Source organism: Natrix helvetica (assembly GCF_964273705.1).
Source record: "Natrix helvetica genome assembly, chromosome: 2".
NCBI classification, from domain to species: Eukaryota; Metazoa; Chordata; class Lepidosauria; order Squamata; family Natricidae; genus Natrix; species Natrix helvetica.
In genome coordinates this window covers 182,638,862-182,663,915 of record NC_138552.1, presented here as the reverse complement: position 1 = coordinate 182,663,915, position 25,054 = coordinate 182,638,862, and the positions used below count along the sequence as shown (strand labels likewise).

At 34.3% G+C, this 25,054-nt stretch overlaps 1 protein-coding gene across 3 annotated transcripts in view; it reads right to left on the bottom strand.

Moving 5' to 3' along the window:
- GRIK2 (glutamate ionotropic receptor kainate type subunit 2) overlaps positions 1–25,054 on the bottom strand; it is a 548,779-nt gene that overhangs the window by 114,641 nt on the left and 409,084 nt on the right. For all 3 annotated transcript variants that reach the window (XM_081945732.1, XM_081945731.1, XM_081945733.1), the window contains 2 exons: positions 19,411–19,529; positions 13,586–13,803 (listed from right to left, as the gene is read on the bottom strand). In XM_081945732.1, coding sequence (XP_081801858.1) covers positions 13,586–13,803; positions 19,411–19,529 — 337 coding nt within the window. The remainder of the gene's footprint in view (positions 1–13,585; positions 13,804–19,410; positions 19,530–25,054) is intronic.

Genomic DNA, 25,054 nt, shown 5'->3' with positions numbered 1-25,054 from the left:
CAAAGTGGATACATGACTTTGAGAAAAGCATTGGTAACAAACAAATGCAAGTATTAGAAATAACAACTGAGATGGTAAAAAAATCGAGTAAAAAAAGTAAAGAATTAGACATCACCTGGAAATGACCAATTACATGGTTTCTGGCTCAAATATCTGACCAGTTTACATACAATATTGGTCAAGCAACTGAATAAAATTTTGCAAAATGGTCAAATTGATAAATGGTTGACAACTGGAAAAACATTCTTGATTCAGAAAGATGCAACTAAAGGAACAATACCAGAAAACTACAGACCAATAACATGCTTGCCAACAACCTTCAAATTATTCACAGGCATTATTACAGATAATATTATGGATTATTTGGAAACAAACAACATCTTGCCAGAAGAGCAAAAAGGCAATAAAAGAAGGAGCAGGGGCACAAAAGATCAGCTCCTGATTGATAAAATGATATTAGAAAATTGTAAAAAAAGAAAAATGAACTTGAATATGGTCTGGATTGATTATAAAAAGGCATTCAACTCATTGCCACATAGTTGGATCATAAAAGGCTTGGCATTAGCAAAAATATTACATCCTTCACTGAAAAGGCGATGAAACAATGGAGAACTGAGTTGGCAGTAGGGAATGAGAACTACTGAATGGTTAATATCAAGCGAGGAATTTTCCAGGGTGATTCACTTTCACCTCTTCTCTTTATCAGCACAATGATCCCGCTATCGGTAATCTTAAAAAAAATGAAATTAGGCTACCAAACAGCCAAAGAAGGCAAAAAAAATTTGCATTTATTATATGTGGATGATTTGAAACTCTACGGTAAGTCAGAAATAGAAATCCAATCACTGACAAACACAGTCCGAGTATTCAGCACCGATATTTCAATGCAGTTTGGCATAGAAAAATGTGCCACTGTATCCATAAAAAGGGGCAAAATCATTGCATGTGAGGGAATTGAAATGCCCAATGGCCAACTAATTAAATGCAATGAAAATGAGGCCTACAAATACTTAGGCATTCTGCAGTTGGATAACATCAAACATGGAGAAGTAAAAACTATTGTCAGCAGAGAGTACACCAACAGAGTTAGGAAAATTTTGAAATCTAAATCAAATGGTGGAAATACAATCAAGGCCATAAATACCTGGGCAATACCAGTTATAAGATACACAGCTGGTATAGTTAACTGGACACAAGTTGATTTGAACATTTTGGACCCAAAACCAGGAAACTAATGACAATGCACTACAGTTTACATCCACACGGTGACACTGATAGATTATACCTGCCCTGAAAATCAGGTGGCAGAGGATTATTACAAGTGAAGCAAATAGTTGAAGAAGAAAAACATGCACTGGCTGATTATTTAAAAGAAAGTCAAGAACATCTATTAATCGAAGTAAAGAACAAAAATCTACTGAAGGCCCAATAATAGATGAAACAAGAATACAGAAAAGATGTGATAAAATCAAGAATGGAGAGTTGGCAGAACAAAGCATTGCATGGTCAATTTCTGGAAAAAATAAAAGATAAAGTGGACAGTGAAAAAACCTGGTTATTGTTAACAACAGGTACATTGAAGAAAGAAACAGTCACTAATCCTGGCTGCACAAGAACAAGCTATCCGAACAAATGCCATTAATCCCAAAATCAAAAAATCCTCTGATGATGCCAAATGCAGACTCTGCAAAGAAGTTGATGAAATTGTTGCCCACATACTCAGCTGCTGTTAAAAAAATGCACAGACTGATTATAAATTGTGGCACAATTCAGTAGTACAAATGATCCACTGGAATTTGTGCAAAAATTATAATATTAAAACAACAACAAACTGGTGGGAACATAAGCCTGAAAAAGTCACCGAAAATCAGATGGTCAAGATCCTATGGCATTTTCGTATACAAACGGACAAAATACTGGCGCATAACACACCAGACATCACACTGGTTGAGAAAAATAAGGTTTCAATTATAGACATCGCAATTCCAGGTGATAGCAGGGTCGACGAGTAGGAACATGAAAAAAATGGCGAAATACCAGGACCTAAAAATTGAAATTCAACGATTATGGCAGAAACCAGCAGTGGTAATTCCAGTGGTAATCGGCACACTGGGTGCTATTCCAAAAGCACTGGAATTACATTTAAAACAGTTAAAACTTGACAAAATCACCATCAGTTAAATGCAAAAAGCTGCACTGCTTGGATCTGCACGTATATTATGAAAATACGTTACAACGTTCTAGGCCCCTGGGTGGGGCCCGACTAGTAATCAATGCCAAATCCGGCAAAACAACTGGCCGCTGTGATACAATTGAATAATAATAATAATAATAATAATAATAATAATAATAATAATAATAATAACAACAACAACAACAACAACAACAACAACAACAACAACAACAACAACAACAACATAAAAGCATGTAATAGTGATATTACATCAGGGCAATTTGCCCTATGTCCAAGAATTTTACAAGATACATCAACAAATTGCAGCTTCCGCAATAACACCAGTGGAACTGCAAAAAAACTGCGCTACTCGGAATATCTTATATTTTAAGAAGGTACTCGGTTAATAGCTAGGATGCTGGCAGCAAACCGTATCAACCATTAGCACCAGTCACTGGTATTTGTAAAGCATTTTTGAATGTTCAGTTGTCTGAGTTTCATGTTTAATGAATAAAATATATAAAAATAATAATAAATAACAAAGAACAACAACAACATTAGCACGAGTCAATGGTTCATTAGGACCAGTCAATGATATTTGTGACACATCTTTAAATGTTCAGTTGACTGAGTTTCATGTTTAATGAATAAAAGAAATAATGATGATGATGATGATGATGATGATGATGTAAGATTGGTAATCTTACCAAAGATTAACCACATCATAACGTAATAAGAAAAATATCTTCATTATCACCCCTTTTATTTGTCAATGTTAGTATCCAATTTCAGCAAACAAAAATGGGCTAACAAACAGCAAAAATTGCCAACAAAATTCCACATTTCCTTTATATAGATGATCTGAAGCTTTATAGAAAATCAGAAATCAAATCTAGTTATCAATAAACACTGTAAAAAATGTTAGTACTCATATAACAATGAAATTTGTTATATAACAATAGAAATGTGCCACAGTAGCAATAAAGTGGGATAAAATCATGAACAGTAATGGAATTGAAATGCTGAATGAACAAATAATCAGGACCCATCAGGATGACATCAAATATGGAAATGTGATTGAAAATGTGATTAGTAAAGAATACATCCAAAGGGTTAAAAAATTGATAAAGGCAAAATTGAACAGTGAAAAGACAATCAAAGCCATCAATTCCTAAACCATATCTGTCATACAATACATTACTGGAATTATTAACTAAGCACAATCTAAATTGGACAGTTTGGTTTAAAAAAAAACCTTAAAACTAATGACTATTCACTATGCATTACATCCCCATAAAGATATACAGAAAGAGAGGTAGAGGTTTATCTCAGGTTAAATAAACGATCAAAAACAAAAAGCATACATTGGCAGACTATGTAAAAGATAGCCAAGAGCAAGAATTGATGCAAACTAAAAATTGGAAGTTGATAAAAGTATAGGAAACAAAAATTGACTATTCAAGTAATGTAATAAAAACACAAACAGAATATTGGCAAGGAAAAGCATTACAAGATCAATTTCTACAAAAGATAGAGGGAAAGTGTATAACGAGAATATTAAAAAAGAAAAATAAACTGAAGACTTGACTTTGGCTGCTCAAAAGAAACCTATTTGAACAATGCAACTAAAGCCTGAATTTTTTTTAAAAAATCATCAAATGAGTCAAAGTGTGCAAAAAAGCAGAATAAACAATGCATCATATATTCAGCTTGTGCAAGAAAATCACAGAAATGGATTGTAAACAATATGATGCAATCCCGAAAATTATTCAGTGGAATAATTAATAATTATTATTCTTATATATATATTATAAATAATTATTATTATTCTTGGGGGAAACAAGAAGCTTGGGAAATTTTGAAAAATGAGATTACAAAAGCCCATTCTAGCACAATACCAATGAAGAAGAAAAATAACAGCTTCCAAAAGAAACCAGCATGGCTGCATATAGAACTCTCTGACAAATTGAAAGACAAAAAATGATAAGCATAAAAAGTGGAAAGAAGGTGACATAACTAAGGTAGAATATCAGCAAATAGTCCAAGCCTGTAAAGATGAAGTGAGGAAAGCTAAGGCTCACAATAAAGAAAGATTTGCCCTAAAAGTAAAAAGCAACAAAAAAAGCTTCTTCCAACATGTTAAAAACAAGAAAAAGGTTAAGGAAACAATTGGTCCATTGCTGGGAGAAAGTTGCAACAAGGTGACAAGCAACAGGGAGAAAGCAAAACTATTTAACTCATTTTTTGGATCTGTCTTTACACAAAGGGATAAAACAGTCCAACCTATCAAAAACAGCACTCCAAAAATCAGATTAGGAACACAAGTTGAAATAGGGAAGAAAATGGTAAGTGAAAACCTGTCTACCCTAGACGAGTTCAAATCACCAGGACCATATGGATTACACCCCAGGGTTCTGAAGGAACTGGCAGACGAGATCTCAGAACCACTTAACTATATCTTTCAGAGATCCTGGAGCACCGGGGAACTGCCAAAGGACTGGAAATGTGGTTCTCATCTTCAAAAAAGGGGAAAAATAGATCCAGGAAACTATAGACCTATCAGCCTTACCTCAATACCAGGAAAGATTCTGGAAAAGATAATCAAGCAACGAATTAGCGAACACCTAGAAGTAAACAAAGTAATAGTCAAAAGCCAACATGGGTTTGTCAAAAATAGATCATGCCAGACTAATCTTATTGCATTCTTTGACAAAGTGACAAAATTAGTGGACCAGAGGAATGCCGTCGATATAGTTTACTTGGACTTCAGTAAGGCATTTGATAAGGTAGACCATAACCTACTACTACATAAAGTATAAGAATGTGGGTTAGACAGCATTACCACCAGATGGATTCGTAACTGGCTGACCAACCACACTCAACTTGTAGTCCTCAATGGAACTATATCTACATGGAGGGAAGTATGCAGTCGAGTACCCCAAGGCTCTGTTTTAGGCCCAGTACTCTTCAACATCTTCATCAATGATTTGGATGAGGGAATAAATGGGGAACTCATCAAATTTGCAGATGACACCAAGCTGGCAGGAATAGCCAACACTCCAGAAGACAGGCTAAAGATACAGAAGGATCTTGACAGACTTGAACATTGGACACTATCTAATAAAATGAAATTAAATGGTGAAAAGAGTAAGGTTCTTCATTTAGGCAAGAAAAATGAAATGCACAGGTACAGTATGGGTGGTACCTTGCTCAATAGTGGTAACTGTGAGAGGGAATTTGGAGTCCTAGTGGACAACCATTTAAATATGAGCCAGCAGTGTGCAGCAGCAGCCAAAAAAGCCAACAGTTCTAGGCTACATAAACAGAGTGATAGAATCAAGATCACGTGAAGTGTTAATACCACTTTATAATGCCTTGGTAAGGCCACACTTGGAATACTGCATTCAGTTTTGGTCGCCACGATGCAAAAAAGATGTGGAGACTCTAGAAAGTGTGCAGAGAAGAGCAACAAAGATGATTAGGGGACTGGAGACTAAAACATATGAAGAACGGTTGCAGAAACTAGGTATCTCTAGTTTTATAGAAAGAAGGATTAGGGGAGACATGATAGCAGTGTTTCAATATCTCAGGGGCTACCACAAAGAAGAGGGAGTCAAACTATTCTCCAAGGCACCTGAGGGTAGAACAAGAAGCAATGAATATTAACTAATCAAGGAGAGAAGCAACTTAGAACTGAGGAGAAATTTCCTGACAGTTAGAACAATTAATCAGTGGAATAGCTTGCCTCTAGAAGTTGTGAATGCCCCAACACTGGAAGTCTTTAAGAAGATGTTGGATAGCCATTTGTCTGAAACGGTATAGGGTTTCTTGCCTAGGCAGGGGGTTGGACTAGAAGATCTCCAAGGTCCCTTCAAACTCTGCTATTGTATTGTATTGAATATCACATCTGTAAAGCTTCTCATGTACCAGTAATGAAAAATTGTTGGCAATGTAGTGTTAAGTAGACAAAAATGAGCAGGCAAAATTATTGTGGGATTTCTAAATATAAACTGGTGAAGTCTTGTTCCATAACACACCTGATTTAACTGTGGTTGAAGAGTTTGCCTGTGGATAATCAATGTGGCAATATTAGGAGATAAGTAGAATAGGAGAAGATAATAAAATATCAAGATATGAAAATTGAAAGATTATTACAGAAACCAGTCATGTGGGGGGGAGTGTCTTGGATAGCACTTAGAAAATATGTGCATTAACAAAATTTCCATCTGTCAATCACAAAAGGTCACACTCCTTGGATCTGCACAAATATAAAGGCAACACATTATGATATCATAGGTTCTTGAGAAGTATTCAAAGCCAGCTTAAGAAGTGGCAGTGGTGATTTTACATTTTGTTTATAATAATAACCCATGCTACTCATACTTTCCTATGAACCTTAGTAGCTTGTTGTATAGCTTTTTACTTATGGGACTCAAACACATCATCGTATTATAGCCATAAAGCCAGACATAATATAATAAAATAATAGAACTCCTACAAACATTTAGAAAATCAATGAGCATAATATTTTAGATATCTTATATGCAAACTGGAAAAAGAATCTGAAAATGTTTCTGACCCTGGACTTTAATATCTACATACTGTACAGTAGATTCAATTATTTCTTTAAAATTGAAAAAGAAAGCTGATAGTGCTACATCAATTAAGAAATGAGACAAAATTTCTTAAACAATGATTAAAATAACTTTTTGTGAGAACATAATAGATAATTTATCTAATTAATATTTATATACTATTAACTTCATTAGTTAAATAATATGACACAATTAAGTGAATACAGTGTATGAAACAACTGAATTTCATTCTACCACATTGTTAATCATTTATAAATGAAAGAATAATATTCTTGTTCCTAACCCACAACAGTTGCATTAATTGAATATTTATAAAATATGTAGATCACACAAATGGATAGATAATGCCCTAGAAGGCAAATTTGCTACTGTAGACTAAAAATTACAAAATATTTAAAAGAGACAAGAGTAAACTATTCATTTCAGAAAGAAAGCAAATACAGATAGTCCCTGACTTATAACCATAATTGAGACAAGAATTTCCATTGCTAAACAAAGCAGTTCTTAAATGAATTGTGCTTAATTGTACAATCTTTTTTTTTGCCATGGATATTGAACAAATTACTGTAGTTAAGTGAATCATGTGGTTTTTAAGATAAACCCTGATTTCCTCATTGACTTTGCTTGTCAGAAACCAAAGGTCTGTGAAGGTCACAAATGCCAATCACATAAGCCCAGGATGCTGCAACCATCATCAGTACATGTGAGTTGCCAAGCATCTGAATTCTGACCATGTGGGAATGTTGCAAGAGCCATAACTGTGAGGACCGGTAATAAGTCACTTTTTTCAGTGCCATTATAACTTCAAATGGTCACTAAACAAACGGTTGCAAGTTGAGAACCTTCTACATCCATGTATGGAATGGGTGATAATTGGACTGATACCCCACGTAACATGGCCTTCAAAAGTTACACAAAACAGTAGGCTACACCAATAATACTTTTCAAATTACGGAGAACAATAGTTTCACTATAGTGTACTTTGATTAGATCCTATTCAGAAGACCTAAATCAGGCCTGTCAAACTGGAAGCCAGTGGGCTGGATGCATCACGCACAAGCGCATCCCGGCTCCGCAAAGGGAAAAACTGTCATGATACATCACAATCCGTCATATGACGCGATCGAGCTTGACACCCATGATTTAAGTCTATTTCCAGTTCTAGAACACACACTTAGACAAGTATTAATACAGGATGAATCCTGTACATAGAAAATATTTAAAGAAAGGTAGCAGGATTATCCAAGGATCAACTAGGGAAATGTCACTTTTAGCCTCCAGAAAAAGTATCACCTGTCTTGGTTCAGGGCACAAAATAGGTACAGAAAGATATAGAAAGGCAGATTCAGATTAGGAATTTCCTAAAATTCAGGAAATTACTGAGAAAGGACTTTTCTTTTTTTGCTGAATCATTTAAGCAGAGGCTTCACTGGGATTCCTGCACTGGAGGGGAGCGGTGTTGAACGCAGCTGCTTAAATGGTCAATTCCAACACCATGATCTATCTATCTATCTCTCTCTCTCTCTCTCTCTCTCTCTCTCTCTCTCTCTCTCTCTCTCTCTCTCTCTCTCTCTCTCTCTCTCTCTCTCTCTCTCTCTCTCTCTCTCTCTCTCTCTCTCTCTCTCTCTCTTCCCCCTCTTCCTTCCTCTAATATTATTGGAGTATATGCCGGTTTACTTTTCACAAAATTTTAGATGATTAATATGGCTTAACAGAATTCATAAAAGACTGCCTTATTTTTGACAATCATTTTTCCCATGTTGAGGAGGGCATTTGCTGAGTTAAGTCTGCAATGGGCTCAAAGTTTACTAATGAAAGGCAGTGCCAGTTAATGTATTTGTGGGAGAAGAGCTACTGAAGATATTTTCTATCGTCTACTTTTATGTAAGATTTATGCTGATCCTAGAAAAAAAATATTGCTTCATTTTATCTACCAAGGAAATGTTTTTTGTTTTTTTTCAGTATTGCAGTTGGTTATCAACTTTTTGGCAGATGAAAAGACTTTTGCCACTTGCCAAGTTTGTTGTTGCTGCAAAAATGTTGCATACAGATTTTGACCAACATAAGCAGGATGAAAAGTGAGAAATTCTTAAATTATTATTTCATAGTTTATTATTTCACATAACGTATTACAGTACATTAGATGTACTGATTTTATGAGCAGTAATTAAAAGATATGCAAGATTTAAGAAACCATCACCTAATATTCAGAAATGTTAGGGAACTGTAACAAATACTGATCTCTTCAGGGGGTTATGTTATTAATGGTAAAAGCCTAGTAGCTAAAGATTGACAAAAAAATAAGCCCTGAGCCAATAAACCACATGGCTACCCTGTCCTATACACAAATGATAGTTTTGATCAATCTTTTTCAGCTTTTCCAACTTTAAGATACGTGGACTTCAGCTCCCAAAATTCCACAGTCATCATATCTTAAAGTTGTTGAGGTTGAGAAAAATATTTAGGAAAGAAAGGTATGCAGGAAGCAACAAACAACCAGCATCCAAATTCCAAACCTCCTAATAATATATTAAAAATGAATTTTCAATCTCTAAATTGTTATTGATAGATATTGAAATGTTCAATATCTATCTATCTATCTATCTATCTATCTATCTATCTATCTACCTACCTACCTACCTACCTACCTACCTACCTACCTACCTATTATCTCTATCCATCCATACCTCTCTCTATCTCTTTCTCTCTCTCATCTACCCATCCATCCATCCATCCATCCATCCATCCATCTATCTCTATTTACAAAAGGAATTACTGAGGTACAGAGCAGTAGTTATAATGTCTCATGGTTTTTGACAGACTCTGTTATTATTGAGATTTCATATTTTCATATAATACAAAGAATACAGATATTTACACTATTTTATGTTAGAATAAGATAGTTTTGCTTAGTTTTTTACCTTTTTTAACCTCTCTCTATTAGGAGATACTCATAACCACTCCACTACTATCTTTCTTATGCCATGTCTATAAGAAGTGAAGTTTCATTTTCAGGACCAAATATTCCTCTTATGAGTAGATTGCAAATATTAATGCAATAACTCACACAGCTATGGCATCTACTTAATTGTGCTACATAAATAAAATTAGGAAAAGCAATGCATGGGGAAAAGGAAAAAAAAGTTACTTCTTATATGGAAAGACTAAGTCAGTCCTGACATTAATTACAAATTCCAGGATTATCATATTATAAGACATCTTGTTTCAGATTTTTTACCATATAACTTGCATTATAATTTTGCACCTACATTTATTGGGTAAAAATAGACTTGAAAGCTAGCAGCCCCTATTTTCTAAGGAGAATAATTTTGGCAGGTATCTACTTTTCACTCCATTGCATATGGAATAATTTGAGCCACACATTGAATGTACGTTTTACTGCACTACACAAGAATTTAACAGACTATACTTTTGTTATTCCAACTCTTGAATAAAATTAATTCTAACTCCAGTATAAAATAAATTAATATTTATTAAAATTGTATCCTTCAAGTTTCCATCTTTGGATATAAAATATGTTCAACTGTAATCTTACACCATATTTGTACCACGTACTGCTTCAGACAGGAAAGTAGTTCAGAGAGTGGTGAAGATGGCAGAAAGGCTCATTGGTAGTTCACTTCCTTCTATCCAGTACATAGCATATAAACGATGCTTGAGCAGAGTCTGCCGAATTGTCTGGGACATTATCAGGGCCGGCTTTAGATGAAAAGAGGCCCTTATGGGGCCCTTTCACCTCCCATTTTAAGTTTGTAATTACATGAGAGATAATAAAATACATCATTACTGTGATATATATCAATATATTAAATGAAACATGTTGTAATTGGTACTAACCTTTATAAAAAATGTGGCATGGATAAATAAAAGGCCCCTCTTGATCTTGAGGCCCTAGGCTGAAGCCTAGTTAGCCTATAGGAAAATCCGGCCCTGGACATTATACATCCTGTATATATATGTACATGTATGGGTACAGGTACATATTTATGTATGTATACAGCATGTGTATATGAGTGTTATGTATGGGTATGGGCCAGTGGTGGGTTTCAAAAATTTTTAGAACCTCTTCTGTAGGTGTGGTCTGCTTTGTGGGAGTGGCTTGCTAGCCATGTGACTGGGTGAGAGTGGCTTGTCGACCATGTGACTGGGTGGGTGTGGCCAATTTGTAAAATGTGGTGAAAGCAACTTAACAACACTCTTGCTTAGCAATCAAAATGTTGGCTCATAAACTCTGGCATTTGAAGCACCCTTAAAGCTGTCAAGTTACAAGACCCTTGCACCCCTAACCCTTTAGAAAAAAACCCCAGGGGTGTTCAAACTTGACAGCTTTAAGACTTGTGGACTTCAACTCCCAGAATTCCTCCTCTCGCTCTTCATCTTGATGGTGTGTGGACAGGCAGGGGGAGGGAGCTGGAACCGGTTCTAAACGGCACTGTAGATTTGTGGAACCTCTTCTATAGAAGAGGTTAGAACTGGCAGGAACCCACCCCTGGTATGGGCAGATATATATTTTCTCTTGAGTGCAGGGAACAGAATTTCATTTTTAACATGCACCATTAAAATGACAATAAAAATTATCTTCTTCTCTTATCTCTCTTTTCTCATCTCCTCCCCTCCTCTCTCATCTCATCTCATCATCTTATCTTATCTGCTTTCTTAGGTGGTAATAGATACTACTAGTTCAACTTTTAATATGTACGCATAGAAAGCAATAATTTGGAAAAAATAAAATAAAAAACATTGTAAAGAAGAATCTGTAATACTCATGGAACAGAAAAGAAGCAATAAATAGCATCAGATAAGAAAAAGAAAAGGACCCTGCTCTTTAAGAATTTAGGAGGAATAGTAGTTCTGACAATTGGATTATGAAACATTGCTTTTCCTTTCAGACATACAATCAGATAGAATATGATTGATATTCTTTACAAGATCAAAATAAATATGACAGTAAATTAAAACCCTCTACTCTTCTTTGGTAAAGGAGAATCAATTATTTGTGTCATCTATACTCTCTGGGAGGCTAATCATATGGTCTCTTTAAAGACAGAAAAAAGAGCTCCTCAAACATTCCCCTATTCATGTTCTGACAGCTTTAATGCCCCAAACCATTACAGCAACGATAATGATTAGTTCCTACTAAATAAGAGTATTTTTTCCCTCATAAAATTTTCATTAATATTATATGTACATCTTCTGCAAAAGAACCTACTAGTAAAAGCATTTCTCATTCTTTTTGGGGAGTGAAATATTAATTAGTTTTAATTTCTAGAGTAAATTGAATTTCCACCAGAGCTTGGTTTATGTTTATTTAACTCTTGTGGTATCAGCAGAAATAGCTAAATTATTCATAAAGTCAGACAAAATTTAGTCAAACTATTAGATCACCAGAATAATAATTATTTTTGAAAGTTATCACCTGTGTTCGCAAATATCAGGATAACGATAGGCCGTAAGTACAAAAATATATACACAATTAACAGTAGCATAAATCTATCAATTGTTTTCTTAAACCTTTCATATAGGTTGCCTTATGTTATTCCTGCCATGCTGTTATGCTTCTTTTAATCAAACAGACCAACACAGTCAGCTGTTCCCTATTCCCCAGAGGCAGAGTGTTTAAATCCATTTGAAAATATTAATGGTTTGCCCTGAGATGTGAATGACCGACGTATATTTTAAAATAAGCAGTGTATCTGCCTTCAGTGCAACTAGATAGTTGTTCCTTCAGAAATGAAATGCCAACACCATTGTAGCTCACAAGCAGGAAAATAAATGAAACTGAAATAACAACTGTTTGTTCAAATGAGTAGCTATAAAGAAGTTTTAGGATATAGTAGCAGCTTGTTCTCTTACAGTTAACTTCCTATACACAAACATACAAAGTTAGGAGCAATCTCAATCTTATCTTTGAAGTTAGCTTCCATTCACAATACAACTTCACAGGAACAGCAAGTGAGGAATCTGAAAATGATGGAAACTTACAACCTCATTCTTCTAGAGCTTGTTGCTTCTAAGACATTGTCCAGAATGGGTATGTATATTAGTATTTCTGAACTATTTATTGAATTTATGAGAAAGGTTCTAAAAATGCTAAAAAAACATTACAAAAGTCAGATGGATCAGACCCTCATCAATACTTTCATGCTGACAAAAGCAAATGTTATTGTTTTTTTTAATGGGCAAGGGGTATTATACAGCACCCCAGTCCAATTCCGAGAAGCAGTTCAGGTTCACTCAAAGTTGACATATGAGGCTGAATACTGCATTCTAACTGGTAACTTTTTCAAGGTCTAATGAAATTGAATATGTCAGGACAGGGTTTACCAATAAGATGATTCCGATATTGTATTATTTAGTAATTTATGCCAAGTATGATGCAAATAAGGATATCACTTTGGTACTGACTTAGTACATCAGAAACATATTGGTCAAATGTCAAACCAAGATCTGATGTTTCTAAGTAGTAAAATAGTACAAGTTATTTCATCCGTTACAATAAATTACAATAAATATGTTACAATAAAACAAAGAGAATCCAGCAGAAGTATCCTTTGCCCTGCTTTTTCATTAGTCCCTTGATGAAAAAGTCAGGATAAATATGTTAACAACTATCACTTCAAAAGTAAATTATTTATACACAAATATATCCTACATTTTCAAATATGCCAAAACAACAACAATAACCCAAATTTAAAAATAATCTAGATGAAGAAAGGGCTTTCCCGCCTGCTAATTTGCTGAGTAGAAGTCAGAAAACAGTTCCCTCCCTCTCATTAATTAATTTTAAAGGTCCTACCTTAAAAAAGGTCATGGTAGCTCCATCTTCAACAGTTCCATATTCTATTTTTGTTTGTTTTGCTAAATCATCTGCTGAGTCAATGGGGGATTCCATGCGTTCCACTGTCAGAAAGGCGGCTAGATTAGCAGTGTACGAGGAAATGATGATAAGTGTGAAAAACCACCAAATGCCTCCCACTATCCTAGTGGAGAGGGCTTTGGGCATGAGCTCGGAACCTAATGAAAACCAGGGGAAAAGGATGAATCCAGAGTATTAACAATAGATCTCTCTCTTAGAATTCAGGGTTTTTTTTTATCAAGGGAAACAGGGATTCACTGAGCCAATAGGAATGAAATAAAACTACAGCTTAACTGACACATATGAAGACAAACAACTGAAATGGCAAAAAAAATACATACATAAAAATATATGATGCCACACCCACACCCACGCATATACAGACATACGTATGTGTGTGTATATAGATAGATGATAGATAGATAGACAGACAGACAGACAGACAGACAGACAGATAGATATTCTCTCTCTCTCTCTCTCTCTCTCTCTCTCTCTCACACACACACACACACACACACACACACCGCAAATTATTTTATGAAACAAATTGCAAGATTGTGGAACACAAGGTATAGCAATGGGAGATCTGAATGAATATGTGGCAATCATAATCTAGCAAAAAGAAAATGACAAATAAAGCCGTAATGAAAAACAATCATTGATGTGAGCCATAAAAGAGAAAGTTTCCATTTAGCTTGAAAACAAATAATAACCTCGATCCTGTCAGTTAAAATTTGCAGAAGCTCTTCAAAGCATTTATGAGCTTCTAAATAATTTGCTCATAAAATGTTTGACTTTCATAACAAATAAGATGCTATTGCAAACTCTAAGAAATAATAGAATTAATGGGGAAGGGGGAAGTACCAGGAAAACTCTGATACAAAGAAGGATACAAGAAATCTGAATATATCATGCAATCATATAAAAATCATCATAATGAAGCTAGATGTCACAAGTCAATAATATAATGAAACATCTCCCATCTCTATACATCGCTCCACACTTCAAAGTAAATAGAAGTGGATGAGCTACATATCTCATTTACTTCAAAAGCAATGAAAATATTAGTATTACGCTTATTTTAAAACAAGTCAGACTACACATAAATTGCTGGAGTTGCCTGCACATGACCATTAAAATAGAGGGATTTTGGTAATATTTTCATTATTATAAATCATAATTTAATAATAATACAAAAGGCCGAAATCAGTAGCCTTTACATTCCTTTCATTTGCAAATAATAATAATAATAATAATAATAATAATAATAATAATAATAATAATAATAATAATGCAATTGACATGCATGAAATCCTTAACATGGAAAATTAAGTAACCTGAACAAATATATATATATTTGTATATATATATACACACACACATACATACATACATACATACACACACACGTCTTTGGTTGTTCGGGTTTTCTCCCGCGTAGAATTGGAAGTATCTTCACGACGTTTCGATGAAGTCTCATTCATCATCTTCAGGCTGGTTGAAGATGATGAATGAGACTTCATCGAAACGTTGTGAAGATACTTCCAATTCTACGCGGGAGAAAACCCGAACAGACGTACATACAAACACCCGCGAAAACCTCAGAATGAAAATATATATATATATATATATATATATATATATATATATATATATATATATATATATATATATATATATATATATATATATATATATATATATATATATATATATATATATATTCATTCATTTTCCCATGATGGGCAAAATAATTTTGCAAGATGTAGATGCAACAAATGGTCATTGTGAGCAAAGTTTTAGAAATTTTAATCAATTAGCCAGGGACTGGTTTTATTTGTTTAACTAGGTAAAATGAAATGCAGGCAAAATGGACTATTTTATTCCTGATCAATTATAACATTCATATTCACTCAATCAAGGAACTCCTCCAATAAAGTAGTGGAATTCATCTTCTAGTGAAGGGGATTTTTTTTTTTTTTTGCCAAGCTCAACATCAAGTATGGAGCAAGGGGAGAAAATTTAACTTTTGTTTTTGAAAGAGAGACGTGATATCCTAAACAAACTATTTGATCCAAAACAGCCCATCTGACCCTGCCGTTCACCATACCCTTGTGATTTCGAAGAAAATGAACAAAAGGGGAAAAAAAGAAGAAAAAAGCTGACAGCCTTGGACATGACAGCCAACTCCAGCACCAGATTTTGCCTAGAATTCTGCAGGGGAAAAAGTAAAAAAGTACCTTTCAGATGTAGTCGCTCCTATGCCCTGTCAGTCAGACACTTAAACAATAAAACACTAATAGTGCCAAATAAGCCCAAGAGCTTATACTGTTTTCTTTAAAACAGACACTTAGAAAAGTCAAACAAGATTTGGAAGAAAAGAACATAGATATGCTTGCCATTCTTGCCCCAATTACCACAAGTTCGTATCTTACCAAGAATATAAAGAGGGTGCCACCAAAGCCTGTAAAACAGAGCCTGGTTAGGGGCTGACTGTCATGTACCCAAGGTAACGTCATGTCCAGCACTATATCCCACAGTTTCCTGGGAGTAAGGGAACCAGGCAAGGCATGTATGAGTTTCCTCTATCATGTAGCCTCCAGCATTTGTTTCCTAGGTCAGTGTGTTAGGAGCAAGATGGATAGAAGTAGACTCTTTGTGTGAGTCAGGAGTTGTTAAGCGTAGGATGGCCTCTTTCTATGAAGATTGATTTCCGAAAGCATTTCCATCAATTTAGATGGAAATCTTTAGTAAAATGGGTAAGACCTTGTTGCAAAAAAGGGTTCACAACAACCATTTCTGCTGCAATATAATTTGTTAGTAGAATTCAATTTGTCCCTACTTAGAACACATCATAAGTAAATTAAAATCCACTGATTTAAATGGAGTCACTTTAAAAGAGAATTATGCCTGAATGTTAGTGAAATTGTGATTATTTTATTATAGATTTAATTTAATCTAAATTATTTAGTTAGTTAAAGGGTGGCTATCTTCAGTCAGAATTAATTGGGGGGGGTACATTTTATAGTTAGACGGCTACATGTTGCTTTAAACGTAATGTGGTTGCATTACTTCTCAAGAGAAGTGGACATAGAACAAAATTTAAATTTGATTAAACAGCATCAAATACAATGTGATTATTATTTTATCTATTTTTCACAGTTAGCTCTGAAGATAATTCAACAGGATATTTTGGAGGTGTTATAATTTAGGGGGATACCAATATAGCTGCTGAATAAGATTGTAACTTAACAGATGTGTTGCATCAAACTGCATGGAAAACAGATACAGCACTGCAAAATATGTTGTTAAATTTATTTTAAAGAAAATTATTCAGACAAAAACTTGTCAGTGTGAAATGTGAAGTGCCAGTGCTATACAGCTCACATAAGAACTACATTCCTCTCTACGTGCAAATGATTCAGTTTACATATCTTAGTAAACCACCGTGTTGTGTCCATGGTCATTGTTTCCCTTTTGTTTGTTTGTTTGATTGGGTACATGGTCCTTATTTATCAGAAAACCTTTCTTTTTGTATGCCCACTTTCCTCTATTTTCCTGGAATTGCAAACATTTCTAAGTAGTGGACCACTTTCACATACTTTATTTTCTAAAGAGCATTCAGAAGCTACAGCTATTCCAGAATGCAGTAATTTAAGTAGTTGTGAGTGTGCCTGAAGGCATCCATGGAACACCTATCTTCTGAGAGCTGTACTGGTTCCCAGTTAGCTTGCAGTGTAATTCAAGATTTAAATTGAAAATCCTTCATGGTTCAGGGCCTAGATATCTGGATACAGGGTGTTTTAATGTCTCTTAATAAAGGGTCCTTCTCCAGAAACCATTGTTGCATCTAAAAGAACCAGAATATTTCCCAGAATATGGCAGCATGGTGAGTTACAGATACTACATAGTGTTTCCACATACCACTACTCCATGAGCTGCACCTGTTTCTAGTAGGCACAAGGTTCCAAGTTATTTATGGGCTAACCAATCTACCAGCTATTTTTTCACTTATTGATGGATGGCTCCTGAACCAATTCTTAATGCATTATGTATTTTAATGTATCAATGTATCTGAGAGACGGTATCTTAAATAACCTGGTCCCAAGCCATGAAGGGCTTTAAAGGCGACACCATTAATTGCACCCAGAAGCAAATCGGTGGCCAATGTAGCTCCTACAGGAGAGGCGATATATGTGCACACTGAGAGTACAGTCATATGCCCATGAATTAGGTGCAATGAACTTAATGGAATATATTTTTCTAATTGGGATTCTACTCTGAAGGACTTTTAATAATAAAAGAAATAGAGATCTCATGGACACACTGCACCTGTTGAAACTTGAGATGTATGCAAAGTATTGTAATGGAATGACTCTCTCCTATTGAAATATGTATGGCCTACATATCTTTAACTGGATTGTACTCATTGTAGGAATTATTTTCAATATTAGGAGAACTATATTTTTAAACATTATAAGAATCCAGAGTAATATGACTGTAATGGTTTGTTAAATTATCTCTAGCTTCTTACTGTTGGGTATTTAATCTGGTCTATTACAAGTTCAATATTTTTTCTTTGACATTATGCCAATTATATTCTTTATTTTTAATAAAGTGCCTCTATTATTTTTCCTGAAATGTTGTTTTAGGATACTCAGCTGCCCTTATCCATATTCTGTAGTTTTTGTTACTGAAAATAAATAAATGAATTAAAACCTGATTGTAAAGCTACACCTATCCACATACCTTCCTAAAGCTGTCTGGATCTCTTAAAAACCAGTGATGAAAAAAATATGATTGAAGGGGAATTCTTAAATATACTATGGTAACATGGATGAAGCCTAGTAAGGACAAGAAGCAGTAATGGAAGTTTTTTTTTAAAAAATATAACTCTTAAAATAATTAATGTGAGGACTTAAATCACAGGAATTACACCAAAATTTCTTTATGAACAATGGAAGCTTATACTGTAGTGAAAAAGCTTTGTTAGAAACTGAGTGAGTTTCTATTGCTTATGTTAACAATCTTGTAGATGCCCCAAAAGAAAAATAAATAACAAACTGAGCACAGCAAATTAAAGGTGGCATGCGCTGTATGACCTACAACCTCCATCCATCCAGACTAATTTATTTATTATGGTTTGTTCTCAGGTTAATATATCTATTAACATATCTATTATTTTAGTAGCCATTTATATTTTAGTCATTTATATCTTTCCTTTCAGGTAAGGTACAGCATGCAATACATCAATGTTTATTCTGTCAAGTGCACTAATGGTCATTCATTAATCTCCATTCCCCCCCCCCCCCAAATGCAGCTTATTTGCAACCAATAATACACACAGGGATGGCATTTATTAAACATGCACTAAATGGCATTTTGTTTCGGCCTTAAGTACAGAATTGGGAAGTTAATATTGGAAAGTAGACCATAATAAGGATTGGAGAGGTTCATGCTTTCAGTTTTTGCTTGATGTAGATATTAGTGTTTGGAGAATGCAAGTTACTGTGTTCATTAATGGCATGTACTTCCTCTTGGAATTAGACTGGAACTGTCTGAAAATGCTGATGTTTTGATTTACGCTTGTTTCCTGCCACTTTATTTCTGAAAGCCTGTTTGTTTTTTAAAAAAAAAAGCTGGTCTATGGTTACATGCACAGAGGTACCCATGCAAGCAGTTTGTGCCAGAGAAAAACAGAACGATTACCCCCAGCAAAAAGTGGGACATGGCACCCAAGTGAAATAGCAGACTGAATCGTATACCTTGCTGCATGAGAGCTCCAACTCCAAACCAGAAACTATTTAGCAAGGTAAAATTGTTTTCCACCACGTCTGAGTCAGGATTGCAAGGGTGTGGGTTATACCACTCATAGGGACTAAACCTGTGGTAATTGACAAAGGAAAAAAAAAACAGATTTAACAAGCAGCAAACCGAAAGTCTATCCAGCAAATTTGCTGCAAAAGAGCAGAAAAACAAGAAAAAGGTTAAATAGAAAACAGAAAGAAAATCTGCACAATGAAACTGCATTATACAATAGAAAGAAAGAAAGAAAGAGAGAGAGAGAGAGAGAGAGAGAGAGAGAGAGAGAGAGAGAGAAAGAAGGAAGAAAGAAAGAAAGAAAGAAAGAAAGAAAGAAAGAAAGAAAGAAAGAAAGAGAAAGAAGTATTCTATCAGTTACTTAATACTGGTTTATTAACAACAATAATACAATAATGCACTCAGAAATAATATGGCCCCAAGAGAAGTCACTCAAAAGCTTTTAGTAAGCATTACTTAATTTTTCACTAACATTACACCATGTAACTATAAGGCATGTTATTACATAACAAGAAGAGGAAACTGTTACATTAAGCTAATTAGTAAAGACATAATTGCATTTTAAAAATTAATTGCAATTTTTCACAAAACCTTTTAGCCAATGAGCACAAAAGGAAATCAATTATTGTGGGTTAATATATTTTATTAAAATTCAAAGGATATTATTATTATGATTCAGCCATTATTATCATTATAAATCTGAAATATATGTGGACATCCAACTTCTAGATCAGATAAACCTTGCATAAATTATCTGGAACACTCAATAATCTCTATAATTAACTGACAGAACTCATTCCAGAGACAGAACTCATTCCAGAGACTATGTTTCTGGCCCTCAAAATTTATTTAACTGGAGAATGGACTGTCTTAAATCCACATTTAAATCCACAATATACATCTCTTGATTATTTATTTGAGGATTGGTTTAACTTTTAGGAGAAAGAGTATTTTTTTAAAATAAAAGCCTATAAATGTGCATTATTTGATTACTGGAAGCGATAACAACAGAAAAATGTGCAATATTTACATCACTGATGACTTCCAGTCTGAAATCCAGTGTGTTGGGTTATGGCTGAAACAGGAGTAGGGAATTTATATACCTAGAAATGTTGCTGAACCATTTTATTGCACTTGCCGTGATTTCTGAAAATTATAATTCAAGTTGTGGAGAACCACCCAAAGTAATACATAAAGACTTCCCTACTTATTGTTCATTGGTTTTTATGTAAAAACGCAGTTAGGAACAAGTTCTTAGGAAACAAAATAGAATTTCCAAATTAAACTATATGTAAATAGTTATTCATATCTTGATGAATCACATACATGAGATGGATGGCTATATACATTTGATAAATAAATATAATAAACCAAATAATTCCACCTCAGGTAAGCACTTGGATAGTAGAAAACCCATTAGATTGGTTATTGGGTCTTTTAATTTGGCACAGTTAAAATTGTGTGTTTAATATCAATTACATCGTAGAAGGAGAAAACAAACAGCATAGTAAACAATGTATCAATAATTCATCAGATATAAGAATGTAAGAGCTAAATTCTTGATAATGCATTATTATAATTTCTCAAATCTTTAAAGCCACTCTTTGCAAAACCAAATTGAAGTAGGAACCCATTATTAATGCATTAAAGGATAGGAGGGACAACAACTTGTCATGTAATTAAAGATATCTGAATAATGTTTTTCTCACTTCAGAGAATGCAATCTTATTTCCAATAATCTTTTCAACACATTAACATTCAGAAGATCAAACAAACCACTTTTATCCTCTTAATGGAATGATAGTATATCTCCTTAAAAGCCTGTGCTTGAGAAACAAAGAAATGTTTCATTTTGGTCTCACAAGGAAAACTGACATTGCTGCTCAGAAAAAGTTGATGGGTTTATAATTATGTATTCTGACCCTCTCTTTTTTGTGCATTGTTTCCCAAGCAATCTAGATTGATTTTATTTATTTCATTGTGTATTAAAGAATCCCTTTTAATGTACTTTGTCTTTGATTTAGTAACTTATTCACAACTTTCAGTAGCTGCATATGCATAAGGATCATCCGAAGGACAAAAATATAATTTATAAAGTTTTCAGGCTCTGAATTTACTTGTTTCATTGAGTAGGTTGGGGTTGATATGTTTTAGGCACTTTGGGATTAAGGGGAAATTCTTGGTCATAATACAAGAATCACTTATGAAGTGAGCAAAAGAAAATACTGTCCTTTTTTGGGGGGGTTAATAGTTAGACAGAAATAAAAGAGGGAAATACATACAGCAAAAAGATAGGTATAATTATAATTAAATGTATATGAACAAGATTTACACATACATGACACTAGAATAAAGTTTCATGTTTCATCCATGAAAGAAAAATGTGTAAGTACTTTTATGTTGGGGTACATGGACAAGACTTGGCTTTAGGTTAATGCTACTAGCTTTCTATCTACAGGAAACATTCAAGCATGAGAATGCAATTATTGGATTCAGACCACTTTTTCAGGCTCCATGGACTATACTTGAAGTTGGGAAGTTAGCATGTGTCTCTCTCTGTAACCTTTCACATCTTGAATCACTAATAAACTTTCATCTGGGTCCAGATTTGGATTATAGAGAATACTGCCTTAAATGTGTATGCATATGTGCATGAATAAAATTATTCAATGTAGTATGGAGCGCTTTCAAACCCACCACTGCATGTCAATAATAAAACAACTTTCATAAATGAAATAAATTAAATAATAATGATTTCTTTCCTCTAAATAGTGCATATAATGTTCTGTAAAGAATATCATAATTCAACGGGGAATTATGTTGGCAACCCTAAATTAAAGTTTAGTGAGATAAGTATACCACATCAGTTCCATACATGGAAGATCTTTTCTGGAAAATCATAGACAATATTGATGATATTTATATATTTCTAAGAAAGGAAGAAAAAACCTCAATTTTTATAAATTCATTTACTTCCTATTAAGATTTTTTTCAAAAGTTAGAGAAGTAGAAATGAAAAAACATATTTTTTTTTGCCCAGAATTGATGAAGGAAAATAAAAGCTGATGGAAAAACTAATAAATCAATTCTTAACAAACACTAAGAAATTTATCAAACTATTTATCACCTCCAAGCAATTCCTAGTTGTTAGTATAAAATTAAGAGAGGCTCATTCTCAATTTCAGCTGTTTATAACATTTGCTTGTTTGCTTCCAGATTCATGTTGATCATTTTCCATTATCATATATAATGCCAGGGTTAATCAGTATAATAAAGACATCAGTTTAAATAGTTCCTTGGAACAGTTTTGATGTTCACCAGTTTGAATATTATCTCACAGTTATTACCTCAAGCCATCTCGGCAGGATATGCATAACTGGAGTAAAATTTAGAATGGATCCAAGAGACTTTAACCATCAGAAGCCTAAAATAATTTTCAGTGGCTTTGTAGGGGCTTAGTTATGTTGAACAAGGTTGCCAAATAGCACTGTAGGTGCAACAATGATAGGGAAATATTATTATATTTTGCCACTGTTATTGCCATGATATAACTATTAATATAGACTATATACAGTATGCATATTTGGTTAGATTTGCTCCTGATCTTTCTACAAGTCCAGATTGTTCTTCTGTTATTTCATACCCTGGAGCTCTTCTGAAAGCTAGGGAAATCATCAAGATTCTCAACTGGGAAAGGCTGAATAGGCACAGTCTGATCCAAGGCTGTCATCAACCTTTCATTCCAAGTGGTGACTAAGATCTCAGTTGAGAATGTATCAGATTCTCAGAGAATTATTCAAGCACTCTCTCCTGGTTAACAGATTAACAGAGTTGGAAGGGACCTTGTAAGTCATCTAGTCCAACCCCCCCACCCAAGCAGGAGACCTTACATCATTTCTGACAAATGACAGTCCAGTCTCTTCTTGAAAGTATCCAGTGATGAAGTTCCCACAACTTCTGAAGTCAAGCTGTTCCATTGGTTAATTGTTCTCACTGTCAGAAAATGTATCCTTATTTCTAGGTTGAATCTCACCTTGATCAGTTTCCATGCATTATTCCTTGTCTTGCCTTCGGGTGCTTTGGAAAATAGCTTGACTCCCTCCTCCTTGTGGCAGCCCCTCAAATATTGAAACACTGCTATCCCCTAGTCCTTTTCTTCACTAGACTAGCCATGCTGAGTACTTGCAACTATTAATGTTTTAGCTTCCAGTCCCTTAATCATCTAGGTTGCTCTTCTCTGCACTTTTTCTAGAGTCTCAACATCTTTTTTTTATAGTGTGGTGACCAAACTACCAGACCAAATTGACAGATTAAATATGTCAATAGATTGTCTGTTTGACCACAGTGACATTGCTTGCTGGACTAACATGAATAAGAACACTTAATTCCACAGAGAAGTGAGCATCAAAAACATTTTCCATCTTCCCTATGACCTTTGAGCTAAGTGACTTAACTAGCATCAAACTGATTTGCATGCTGTGGGCATCTTTCTATTACATACAGCACTTCAATATGAAAAATGCCCAAGATCTGGAATCTATGATGAATTGTACATTTTTTTCAGACCTAGAAGTTGGCTAAATCCACTTTTCTATATTGTTTAAAGGAGAAATCTATACCGATTTGCAGCAATTGATCGTTATGTGTTGTTTATCAAATTTCAGTTAGGACTTGAAAAAGGAGAAGAGAAGGTGAGCGCGGGGCTGGGGGTGGGGCTGGGGAGTTTTTCAAGCAATGTGGTGAAAACCATTCAAATTGTTCTGCTTTGCAACAAATGTCCAGGAGTGCCTTTATTTTACTTTTTTTCCCTCTCAAACTGCTATGCTTATTAATTCTGAGGTAGCACTGCCCTTTTAGTGCTATCACACATATTGGCATCTTTTAAAAAATGAGGAGAGAAGCACATTTAGAGAACTTACAAAAATGTCTCTCCTTCAGCAGACAATTGTGAGATAATGCCCAGTACAGGAACACAACTTTCAAAGTGTTTCACACATTGCCATAGAGATTATTGACAATCCTGCTATTAATTCACTAAACAGATGAGATGCTAGCTGTAGGGTAATCTAGGACATAAATTCAAACACCATTATAAGGAATTATTTCTGAGTCTCTTTGCTATCTCCTTGTAGTTGTCTGGATATTTGCAGCCTAAATCTCATAGCTCTACATAAAGCTGTTGGGAAAAAAAAAAAAGGGGGGGGGGGTTGTGGGAATAAAAATGGAAAGGCAAAATGTCTAGAGCTATAGGAAAACCTGGAACAACTATGTTTCCTTTAGGAATCTTAACCTATCTCCCATTTGTTCAAGCTAGTATTCTTTGATGCTAATGGGGAAGAGAATTTATACAAACGATGAAGATGTAGAGAACAGTTACGTTTAGGCAGAAAGGCCTTCCCAATTACAGCAAATACTATTTGAAACTACCTTTTAAATGTTTAGGCATAAATACTAAAGATGAAAAATATTTAAAAAGTTTAAAAATCTTAATATTGATTACTGATTGTAACTCTAAAGCCTTGGCTTCTTGCTCTAAAAAAATTAAAGTTAAAAAAAAGAAAATGATGTTTTTTCATTCAAGATATTTTA